Genomic DNA, 12341 nt, shown 5'->3' with positions numbered 1-12341 from the left:
CTCGCAAACTACCACTAGTCTCAGTGTTCTGTCCCGATCTCTGCTTTGTGCGCTCCCTCTCTTTCTCTGTGTTCCTTTTCTCGCTCATGGAATCGCTCTATCTCTGTCACACTCTGCGAGCATGCAACACCCCCCCCCCCCCCCCCCCCCCCCCCCCCCTCCTCTTCTCATAGATCTGCTCTCTCTCCTCCCTCTCCCTCCCTCCCTCCCTCCCTCGCTCGTAAATGTGCTTGGATTGCTACCCTGATCGCGGCTTTACTTATGCTTGCAAGAATGCCTCCCACCGTACTGCTGTGTCTGTTCCTGCCTGATGTGGCACAGAAAAAAAGGGGATTCGAGATCTAACCGTGCCTTTTGCCCTGTCTCTCCACTGCAATCCTTTGTTCCAGTCTGGGAGCTCAGCGGCGTTTTCCCCGTACTCTTTAAATGCTCTCTTCCTCTCTTTCCTCTCTGTCTCTCTCTCTCTCTCTCTCTCTCTCTCTGTCACACATTATCCAGCCCATATACTTCCAGGAGGTTTACAGGGGGATTGTGTCTCTGCTCCACCCCATCCCCCCACCTATCCCCTCCCCTTTTTCCATTTTACTGTATTGGGAATGACAAAACACCAATTTCACCCTGATCCAACCCTCATGCCCGTCCCGTAATCCCCCTCCTCATCATCTCTTTCTGTTCCTCATTCTGTTCATTTCCCCCATCCTCCATTACCAGCCCCCTGTGATCCCTCTCGCTCTCAGGAGAGATGAGCGCTGTGTAATACTTTGCCGTGACATTGAATGCTGCATTCATCAGATCTATGTAAAGGTGGTGTGGAAATGGGATGGACTCCCTCCAACAGATACACGGAGTGTAATTTACATGTTCACACACACACATAACATGCGTACATCTTCATGAAAAGAAACAAGAAAAGAGAGTAGACACACACACAGAGACAATAAAGAACCATACGTTTGTTTGTTTTTCTCCAAGATGTGAGTCATAGCAAGGTTTTCCCATCTCGAAGTCTGAGTCAAGTAAATGATGCAGTGGCATGAGAAGAGACCAGCACACTAGAATGAAGTCATGGCTGGAGGTGACAAGTTCAATTCATTTGTGCTCTATTTAGTTCCGCGTCTTTGATTTTGGATGACATGCTCTTCTAGTTGGCAGTTTATTTGTTGCACAATAAGGCGTGCCTTTGGGGCACTTTGGAAAATTTGATATCCTCAAATCCTGAGCTGTAGTATTTCTGAGAAAACAAAAACAACAACTGGCAAATAGCAGAGCACAGGCCTTCCACAACAACCTCTACAATGCATCAGTGATCGATCGATCTATCTGTGCACGTGCATGAAGACGTGATAAAAATCCCTCTGCATGTGTTTGTGCGGGGGAGAGAAAGACTGAGTGGGGTAGACGGAGCGAAAGAGGATTTTTTTTGTTAGTTCAGCATCTTCAGCGGGGGGACTTGGGGTCTTTCCCTTACCAAGGACATATGGTGTAGCAGTGCTGTTGGGGAGTGCGCGGAGGGGAGGTGGGCAGTGGAGTGTAATGGCTCTAGTTTGGCGATGATTGGTCGCAAGCAAAGCAGCTGAAGTGCTGGCATCAGCCGGTCGGCGCTCCAAGAAGAGATTTCAGAGCTGCATGGCACATGAGTGTGAGAGAGAGAGAGAGAGAGAGAGAGAGAGAGAGAGAGAGAGAGAGAGAGAGAGAGAGAGAGGCGCAGGTGTGTCTTCAGTGACCTAGAACAGCCGGCGTCAAGCATGCATAAACATGCATACTGTACTCGCACATGCATCGCCATAAACAATAACATTAACGATAGCACAAATGCAGTTCATATTAGTAAAGGTTCTAATGAAGGGAAATGCGTGAATGTGTGTTTATTTCACAGTGCATGTATTAAGAACTGCAAATGTAAAAAACTGGCATTCTGCACGGATCCAATATCATAAAATATGCAATTTCTTTTCAGCTTGATGTTATATGTCCCATATGTAAGGTGATATTATCCTCACAACAAGGGCGCTTGATAGCATGAGGAAATCAGAGGTGATTAGCAATTAATGTGAGTAACACTGTGATGAATCATGGTTTATTATACAAATGAATGCAGGTAGAAAGAGCAGATCCCAGCTCAGTCAGTGCCTCCGCAAGATCCCTGCATGCTGTTTTAATCCACAAATATGACATAGTGGATTACTTCTGTCTTGAGGTTATGAAACATAATTTGAGAAACAATTATAGGTGGCATATATTATGCAAAATAAGTAACCTCACGTTATATCTCGTTTTTCTTAAGGCTTAAAAACACAATTTTACCTCTCACCCCTTCATCGCCCCTATAGACTGAGGCAGATGTGTTCGGGGAAATCAATTGATGATCAAATCACTTAAATCTATTTGGACAGCTTAGTATGTAAAGAAGAGAGCAATAGTTTGTGACGCTTTCTCTTTATTGGTATACTGTGATAGATTAAGATATTTTAACCTCTTGTTACGTTGGTGATCACTATTTGATGTTTCTGCAATTTGTGATTCAGTCTAAATTTTATGAAACATGTCACTACAATAAAAATATTGTTAAACAATTTCAAGGTTAATTGATTTAACGAGTTCTTACTGATCAGTAAAACATAAACTCATAAACCCTGTTGATGTCCATGCGTTTGTCTGTATTTTGGATGAAGAAGGTGAATAAAGTCATCTTGTAAGTACCCACAGGGCTCTAACCTTCTAGACAGCAGCTGTCCGGTTATATGGAGGTCATAAGTAATCAAATGGGATGCTACATTGAGTCCTGTAAATAGTACGGATATATAACTTCCAATTTCAAACCTACTGCTGTGATTTAATTTCGTTCACATAGATAATCCTGCCAGTTGGCTTGATGTCGAAAGATTACCAGCAAAACCTACCGAATATAAGACTGTGCATGTGCAAATTGCACTGACGTCTCTGAAAAGTCTCGCCTGAACTGAAAAAAACACCTACAACATGTTTGCACTATATTTTTAAGTGAGGATGTGTCTAAACTTAAGTTTCCTGACTAATATTATACAAGTGTTAGGCCTATATAGAATTGTTAGCCTACATAAGTATTACACAGACATTCTTAGGAATGATACACCAACTAAATGTGTCAAATCAAGTCAATAACAAGCTACAACTGGGGTAAAACATGTGAATTAAGTAAGTACATTGGTGCATTTCAGTATTGAGAGGAACTATAAGACCAACATGTCTGTGGTGTGGATTCCATGTCGAATAGTGATTCAATGAGAAAAAAAACATACTTACAATTTTCAGAATCTAATTTCAGCATCTGTTTTGGCCACTATCAGTCTCATGGGACGACCAATGAGTGAGGTATAATAATGAAAGCCGCTTATTAGGTGAGACATTGGCGGTGGGGTGGGTACGCCCTCTTGTGGGCATACAAAGACACAACAGTCTTCATTCACAGGCTGGTTCTTTTGGTTAAGCCTTGAGCCTTCTGTTCGGCCACTATACGTCCAACTGTTGAAACAGATGTGGTTTATAATTCAATCCGTGTCTTTCCATATTAGTGTGACATTCTTCAGTGTGTTGCTCCTCCATATAGCTACACCCTTTTTGTCATAGTGTGTTTTTTCTCCACCACTAGAGGGCAGCATAACGACATGGCCGACTAACAAACAGTGTCAACTTAGTGTGTGAAGAAGAAGAGTAGCCCGGGGTGGCTAGTTGTGGTGTAGAGACATGTCAGAGAACTGACAGTAATGCTAACTTGTCCGCAGTAGTTAGGGAGTTATCAAACAGTGTCTGGGAGCTTACAGGAAGGATTTTAGAGCACGAAACCTCGCCAGGTGGCCCGTGTTGAGGGTTGTCGAACCGGTCAAACGTAACCGAGCCCAGACCTTTTGATATCTGACAACCGCTGGTTAGCTAGCATTAGCTGGCTAGCTGGGGAGCTCCCGAAAAGTAACGTCAGGGCTCGTCTCACACAGTCATGTCTGCGGCCGGAGACTTCGGGAACCCTTTAAGGAAATTTAAATTGGTCTTTCTCGGGGAACAGAGTGGTGAGTGTGATGTGAACGTTACAAGTTGCGTGTATGTCTAATCTGTGTGATGCTATGCAGGAGGTTTAAGTGAAGTTAGCGAGCTAACGCCAGAGTTTGATGGCTCTGGTCGGGTGATTAACGATAACCAGTTAGCTAAGCTAACATTAGCTGCGTTAAACTTGGCATGGTGGTCGTATTGCGACACCGTTACTTATTACTAAATGCGTGTCCACGTCGGCTTAATGGAAAAGCGATTCCTATGTTTCCAGATAGGTTGAGTCATGTCTGTGAAATCGACTTGTTCGCTTGTTGACTAACTTCCGTGGCGAGCTGTGATAACATACTATGAACGGAGTCAGCTAACGTGAGGAGAACGTTGCAAGTGTCAATTCAAGTAGAGTGTTTAACATAGTAACTTTAGGTAGAATTGCAAGTACTTTATATAAAATGACACCAGTTGTATTTCATCTCAGCAACACTTCCTAAGTGGAGGCTACAGTTCCACTCACGTTACACACTGTGTTTACAGCTGTGGGCAGAAGAATGCTGTAAATCTCAGTCAAAGTCCTAAAATCATAGGACACTGATTACACAGTGCAGCTACCCTGGGGGCTCTTCTTTGAAGAAGGGATTCATCCCAATGACCAAACCTGTCCAGTGGCATTCCTGCACTCTCCCTACTCATTTCCCCCCCTTTCAAGCCAAACTGAACACAGGGTGTGCTTGTCCTGGAAGACAAAGAGGGGGGCAGGGAGTATAGATCCATGGACCATACCTAACAATCATGTATCTGTTTTCAAAGGTAAAGGTGTGGTGTTGTTCATTATATAGTTCAACGCCCTGCTTCCATGGCTTTCCGTTTTTCCACAGCTGTGTGTTTTGGATGCCAACATAAAGCACACAGTGTAAGCATGTATAATTAGTTATGCACAGACCCCACTTCACTCCCGATACGGAGGAGGATATATCAACTTGAGGTATCTGCTGATACAAAGTACTAATATGATACTGAAGAAACTGTACTTCATGTGGATCCATCACTGATGGCCTGACATTATCCAATCTGCCTAATAAGGATCCACACTGATACTGATCCAGCTGATCTGATTGGTGCATCCCTAGTGTGGAAACAGGGTACGGTAGTGTAAGAATGCTGCCAGTGATTATTTATTAAAGGTATTGTGTCCTGTAATATGACTCTCCACTCCCATCCAGATAGGCCAGACTTTGTGTGTTTGTGTCAGACTGTGTATGATCAGCTGTGGCTCCTTGTAAACAGCTGTGTTGGCTTTGGCCATGTCATCATCACTTGATGTAACTGATAGTGTAACACGAGCACAGTGAAGCAGGCTGGGGAGCCCTGTGCGGGTGCTCAAAACAACCGTATGAGTGTGTCTCTCTGTAATAACGTGCTGAAAGTGGTGTTGGACTTGTAGGCTAACCATCAGCCATGTTTGAAGGAATGTTGTGAACCATTTTACAGCTGATGTGTTGAGAGAATGGAGGAGTAAGCGTAGACGTGGAGCACCAAGAATCATTGAAGTTGGTCAGTTAAGGGCGCAGCGAGGAATAACAATTCAGAAGGGAAATATACGGGGAGCCTGGTTCCCAACCCTTCTTGTCTCTCAACATTCCTCCACCCTCCAACTTCTCCTACAAATAACTGCACCACACCTTTTAATGGATAACAATTTCAAAGGGTAGCGACTAGCGAGAGTTGCATGACGCGCTGCTTTCAGCCTCAGTCCATTATACATGTTCTTCATCTGGGGCTCGTGAACTGTACTCAGCTGTGATGATGCATCTTGTGTTTAACTCGTCATGACTCACAATAGATAGTAATCCATCCTTTTATGTTATTTCCTAACATTTCAAACTGTCAGCAGAGTTGTACATCAGGCCGACATGTTGTCCGTGTAGGAAACATGTGACTTATGAGACTTATCTTTTTAAATGTTACCGGACATAAAGGGAGATGGTTTCAACTTATCCAGGTATTATTGCTCAGGGGTTGTTATTAAGCTTCAATATTGTGTATTTTTGTTGATCATTTATATGATTTTGGAAGTTGTTTATCAAGCAGAAAGGCCAAACAACCACCTCATCCAGCCTTAAAAATGTGAAACCAAGTGAGAATGCTGCTTTTCTGTGTTATATCAAACTGAATATTTTGGGATTTTAAAATGTAAACAATGAATCAGAATAAAGTAGAAGAGATGGATGAATCAACAGTGGGTTAGTTGCAGCACTATCCTCATGAGAGCCACACATTAATGTGGTTATTCTGAACACATTGAAGTTAAAGTATGATTGTTGCTCTTCCAGTACTTTATTGTTTCTGTTTCTTCTTTAGTGGGAAAGACTTCGCTGATCACCAGGTTCATGTATGACAGCTTCGACAACACTTACCAAGTGAGACCAATACCTCCACCTAATTTCATCACAGTTGATAATTGTCCATATTGTTCTGAAATCAAACATTAATGGATTGAATAACGTTATGCATATTTAACGTCTTGTCACCCATTTTCAGGCCACAATAGGAATAGATTTCCTCTCGAAAACAATGTACCTTGAAGACCGAACAGTAAGTTTTATTTATTTTTTGACAACGATTGTTTAATCAGTCATTGATTGTTGGTTCTTCTTGTCTTTGTCCAGATTGGGGGAGATTCTCTTAGTGACTGCAGTGTTATGTCAACAGACACTCTGCTGATGCTGATTTCTGACATCATTTTGTATCGTTCTTTTTTTTTTTCTTCTTCTTCAATAACTCCGTTATGTTCTCTCTGACAAGCACACACGGCATTTGTACAGCCGTCCAAGCCTTGAGTTGGATGCCGGACCGTCCTCCCTCTCTTTGTTTCTTTCTCCCCTCAACACAAGTTTTCTTCCTCTCCCTCCTCCCCCTCCATCTATTGTCTCCATTCCTGTTTTGAAATGAAACACCTTACTTGATCAAGAGAGGAGGGTTGATGACAAGTGAAGGGTGATTATTTATTTATTCCCCCCCCCCTCCTCAGGCCCAGACAGCTTGCTCTTTCTGGTGGTCATCCACTACCTGCATGCGCTAGATTCTCTTTGAACTCCCTCTATCGTTTCCCATTCGTCTAACTTTATTCCGTTTTTCTTTTCAATTTGCGTTTTTGTCAACATAACTTACCTCATTTTTTTTTTTCTTGTTTTATTTTCATCCCTTTTTGTTTTTTTGTTTTTCTCTTCTTTTGTTTCTCTCCCCCCCCCCCCATCCCCTTCCTGCCCCACAGATCAGGTTGCAGTTGTGGGACACGGCGGGGCAAGAGCGGTTTCGTAGCCTCATCCCGAGCTACATCAGAGACTCTGCTGCTGCTGTCGTGGTGTACGACATCACAAGTACGTGGATCGCCTGTGCACTCTGGTGTTGATGCCACAATGGCCTCCTCCTCTTATGTGTACTGTTTTCTTTAACGTTCATTAACAATCAGTATAAATCTACTTGAACGCTTACTTCTGTTGGTAAATGTTTGTTGCATGATGTGACGCAAGCACGCAGACTTGGTCAAGATGTGAACTCTCCTTCCTTTTCATCTCCTGAATACTGATGCGCCGCTTCCTGTTTCTCCGTCGTCTCTCTTTCAGATGTCAACTCCTTCCAGCAAACCACAAAATGGATCGATGATGTGAGAACGGAGAGAGGAGGTGATGTCATTATCATGTTGGTGGGAAACAAGACGGACCTTGCAGACAAAAGGTAATCCGCTCGTCCTTCCTCCTGCTAGTGTATAAGTGGGTCTTCTCCATTAAGAGCCTACTAATGAAGTCATTGATCGTTGCTGCTTGCCTATCGATACAGAGTTCCTCTGCCCTTTTCTGAGGCAGAGCAAGTTATCTCTGCCCTTTGTGGATGTCAAAGCTCTCATTGACCTTCTATACGATATGCCCTCTTTCTTTGTTTCAATCCACATTATCTAACTCTTCAACAGATCAAGCTCATAAATGTATTGATAGTTGTCAGCTGTGATATTTGATGGTATTTTTGACCTGAAAGTGTCTACCGTGTGATCGTCTACCGTGTGATCATCCACCTGTTTAATGAAGTAAGTTGTGCAATGTCTTTCGCTGTGTATCTCCTAACCTCCTTATCTACCGCAGGCAAGTATCTATTGAAGAGGGTGAGCGGAAAGCCAAAGAACTAAATGTAATGTTTATTGAGACTAGTGCGAAAGCGGGCTACAACGTAAAGCAGGTGAGAGTGTGTGTGTGAGTCGTGCTCCGTCGTCCTGCTGCCACCTGGGCTCCACCCCCAAAAGGTCGCCCGACACAATCACAGGTCAGATGTTGGGGGAGTTAGAGTTTTTAAAGAGTCATCCTAGAATAGTTTAGACCTTCTTAAATAGCCATTTTTTAAAAACTTGCCAGTTAAATCATCGTTCATTTTCTTTCCAAAATGTAAAGCGCTCTGTCCCCGTTGTGGGACATTGAACAGCCTGAAGTTTTACCGGACAACTTTTGGTCTGGAGCTCAGATGGCAGTAGCATCAGGAAGGGGCACGGCTTGTCAATCCACTTCAATGTAATCACAGTCTGTGTTTTTTTTTTTTCCTTGTGTTTGCGTGCGTGCGTGCGATGACTCGCGGCTCATCACAGACAGATAACCACAGAGGAGGGAGAGCAGAGAGCGAAAGAGATGAATGTTCTGTTTATTGAAACGAGTGCAAAGACAGGCTACAATGTCAAACAGGTAGAGCGTGTGCCACTGTGTGTGTGTCCATAGTGCTCATGCGCTCTTCTGATTGGCTTCTATTTCACACACGCATGCGCGCATAAAGGTCTGCTTTGCACTTTGGCTTCGTCTGTTTGCTAGTGAGGCCTGTGGATTTGTTTTCAAGCTCTCTCTCTCACCTGCTAGAAGCAATGCTTTGTATTGCCAACTATTGATCATAGAGCCCTAGAGGTGGGTAAGGGTTTGAAAACCAACAGGCCCTTTTCACATCAGCACATTTTGAAATCTGCAGGGTAAACGCAGTGTAATTGATCATATTTATAATGGCCCTGTTCCATTTAGCTGGGCCTATTGTGCATGCTGGCTCACTGGAACGTCTGTGTCACGCTAAATAGAACGGGACCATAATTAGTTTGATAAACTACAGCTGTGTTTACTTTGCTGCGACCAGTGGACACGGCCTATGCCGCGACACGGATAAGCACATTAGCAGTTTTTGTTGCATGTGCATAAAGTCTGGTCCTATGTTACGCTTGTTAGTGGTGGGCGGGCATGTTGAGCAAAATCACGTGAATCCATCAATCACTTAAAGTCCTCCAAGCTCCATCGAAGGCACAGTTTCACCCTTTTATTTTCAAGGCACTAGAGCTGTGCAGTGGTTCAAAAACATGCTGCTAAATTATAATCAAATAGCGAAATAGCTTTTAGAGAAAGCTCTGGTGGCTGTCTTCCTCTGTGCGAGCTTCAGGCGACCCTTGTGCTAAATCATGTCATGGCAATCTATCTGGATTTCATCCTGTGCTTCTGTCGTGCTTTGAGTGTATTTTCGTCTCTGACAGAAAACATCTGGTTCTCTTTCCCTTCAGCTTTTCCGGCGTGTTGCAGCCGCCCTCCCTGGCATGGACAACACACAGGACAAGAGTAGAGGGGACAGTATCCTTTGTGTACATGCACACAGCGTCGGTGTCTGTCGTGACAGAAGGGAGTCCGGAGGTCTCCTCGCTCTTTTATGTCGTGTCACATGGATAGTCCCAGCTAGCTGTTTTAACACGTGTGTCCCTTTTAGATTTATTTTACTAGTCAGGGCACATACAGTGCTCCAGCTCACTGACTACTTTACTGTGGTTATAATTTTAGAAAAATACTCGCCACCTCTAGGATGCAGTTAATTTGGATTCCCAGCAGTTTGTTTCAGATTACAGATAAGAGTTAATCTACTTTACGACTTTAGTTTTGATAAGTTATGTTAGTAAGTGTGACCTCAGAACTTGTAAATAATGTATATTCACGTTCACATTGTGAAGTTATGTTAGTTCTGTGATGTTCCTTCACTCTGAAACCCTTCAGTGATTGATGTAAAGCTGATGGATAAGCCACCAGAGGTACCTGCCAACGATGGAAGCTGTTCCTGCTAATGCCAGCTCATGTCATTGCTTGATATTTCTCTCCTGGCTTTTTATCAAACCCAGTTGGTTTTTCTGTACCTGTACCTTTTCACTGCACCCATTTCTGTCCCCCAGCCTGAAAGAGTTCACACACTACAGCCGTTATACTCGTTATAGAAAGAATTGCTCTGAAAGGACTCTCTGAAAGTCACAAATCACTCACAGTGAATGTTTGCACTGTAACACACGCATACGATGAAACTGTACTCACAGCTGTCACTGTCACAGTGCTGTAGTTTATGTCTGAAGAAGACCGTTTGAACCAAACTGAAAACATGTGTTTAGGACATCAATCAAAGTATGTGTTGAGTGAGAATATTCTTAAAAACAAAGTTAAATATTGCTTTAAGCTTAATACGCACAATGGTATGCGTATTTGTCAGTAAACTTAATTTGTGCTGTTGCAATTGACGTGAAAGGATTCATTCATGAATCTGTTCTTTTGTTTTAACTGGAATCATTTGTGGACAAGGTTGCAGAGTTGTGTTGAGGTGAATCAATCGGGGCTTACGTCGACACGTTTACTGCACCCCCACGGTGCCAGAGCTTCTTTTAAACAGAGCGAGCTTTGTGGAGCCTGTACCAGCAGAGTCCCACTTCTCCCAACATGCACCAGCAAGAACCGACAAGTGAATACAGAGTCACACATCACCGCCTGGTCTCAGACCAGCACAAACGCACGACACCTACTACAAGACCAACACTACCGCTACACCCTCCACATTACCGTCCTTCCTCTCTTCCCACACTTCCCTTGAGATGGGTTATGTTTACCGTGGCTTCCATTTTCTATTACCTTTTTATTTGAATAGATCTTTAATTTTTTCTAAAGACTACAGATATCATAGATTAAAACTATTTCTTTGAAGATAGTGTTTGAGAAGGATGTTCTCATATGTTAAGAGTCATAATCATGAAACCCACTGTAAACATTAGATATGGAGATATATGCCTTTTGGAGTTCAATTGTAGAGGGCTTCCTTGGCTTTGGGTTTATATAGTTATGTTTGATGAACACTTCACATGCTTTTTTTTTATTTTATTTTTTTTTGCTTGTTAATTTGTTGGTATTGATCTTTTGTTAGTGATTATTCCACATGTGTATTTAATCCACAATGACTTGTAATATTTATTTCAATTGGATTCATATTTCTTTCTTTTTTTTATGGCTGTTAATATCTACACTTTTGGTGCATGTGCTGAATCTCTAATAGAATATGCATCCATCTGGACCACCTTTAGCAGACAGAGGGAGCCTCTGCTGTTCCCTCTAAATGGCAATTTGATCTTACTGATAAATACAGTGCAATTTTTGTGTGAACTTATATGGAGGAGAGTCTGATTTGTATGGCATAGTAGCCCCTAACGTCTCTGTCTGGAATGGTTTTAAATGAAAAAATAAAAACACACTTGTCACTTCTGCTGGAATTCATCAATGTTTTATTGACCGCTTTAGGATTTGGCTTCAACTACTTACACGGTATCTTTTAAAATCTGAATTATGAATTAAAGATGAAATACTCAGAGTATTGTTGATGGTGATCTGTAAATCTTCAGCCTATCACTTAAAATAAAAGGGCTCAGTTTGTATGCAGTTGGACAGCGATCAATAAATCCAACTAACTCTTTGTATAGCCCCTTTCATGGGTTAGTGTAATACTAAGTTTATATGTGACTGAGAGTAACAGGAATAATTATTCCACTGTGGCCTAACAACACCCAGCAAGACACCAAACTATAACTATTTTTATTACATGAATACAGCAGTCAAATGGTTTGTTTATTTTGTTTTTCTTCGACAGTGTGGATCCTGCTCTCGCGAGACTTGCAAGAATGACCGATCGCGGTTCAGCCATTAATGCATGTCCCGCGAGAGCATCCCGTGCTGTTACCCTGGAAACCAAGCTAAACAACGAGTGTCACGCTTTGTTATTTTGAGACCCACATTGCGCGGGGACATATTGAGCTTTCCTTTCATTTCTGAAGATAGTTTTGAGCATTTACCTCCATAATGTTTAGCGATTACTACGAGACGCTGGAAATAAACACAAACGCAACAGACGCGGATATCAAAAAAGCGTAAGTTTTGGTCAAAAATAGCCACCGATGTGTTACGTTAACTAAAACTTCAGACGCATCTGGCGTCTGTGCTTATTGTCAGTTTCCCTCT

General features: G+C 42.6%; 1 protein-coding gene across 2 annotated transcripts; it reads left to right on the top strand.

Annotated features, from left to right (window-relative positions):
- The first annotated feature begins 3672 nt into the window (after nt 1-3672).
- LOC142959829 (ras-related protein Rab-6A) lies at nt 3673-11591 on the top strand. 2 transcript variants are annotated; one of them, XM_076101315.1, is made up of 8 exons: nt 3673-4043; nt 6379-6437; nt 6559-6612; nt 7292-7397; nt 7644-7755; nt 8651-8744; nt 9593-9659; nt 10074-11591. In XM_076101315.1, the coding sequence occupies exons 1-8, from the start codon at nt 3974-3976 to the stop codon at nt 10139-10141; spliced, it is 630 nt and encodes a 209-aa protein (XP_075957430.1). In that variant the 5' UTR covers nt 3673-3973; the 3' UTR covers nt 10142-11591. The 2 variants fall into 2 exon arrangements, with proteins under 2 accessions (XP_075957430.1, XP_075957429.1); XM_076101314.1 differs by lacking the exon at nt 8651-8744 and adding an exon at nt 8157-8250 and having other exon boundaries at nt 3674-4043.
- Nucleotides 11592-12341: the final 750 nt, after the last annotated feature.

This window comes from Anarhichas minor, unplaced genomic scaffold (assembly GCF_050575085.1).
Source record: "Anarhichas minor isolate MPS153535 unplaced genomic scaffold, ASM5057508v1 ptg000027l, whole genome shotgun sequence".
Taxonomy (NCBI): Eukaryota; Metazoa; Chordata; class Actinopteri; order Perciformes; family Anarhichadidae; genus Anarhichas; species Anarhichas minor.
This window is presented reverse-complemented; position numbering and strand designations above follow the sequence as displayed.

Coding starts and splice junctions, on each gene's coding strand:
- LOC142959829 (XM_076101315.1), top strand. CDS start 3,974: ATGTCTGCGGCCGGAGACTTCGGGAACCCTTTAAGGAAATTTAAATTG. Junction 7,398..7,643: donor CGTGGTGTACGACATCACAA/GTACGTGGATCG, acceptor TCTCTCTTTCAG/ATGTCAACTCCTTCCAGCAA. Junction 7,756..8,650: donor ACGGACCTTGCAGACAAAAG/GTAATCCGCTCG, acceptor GGCTCATCACAG/ACAGATAACCACAGAGGAGG.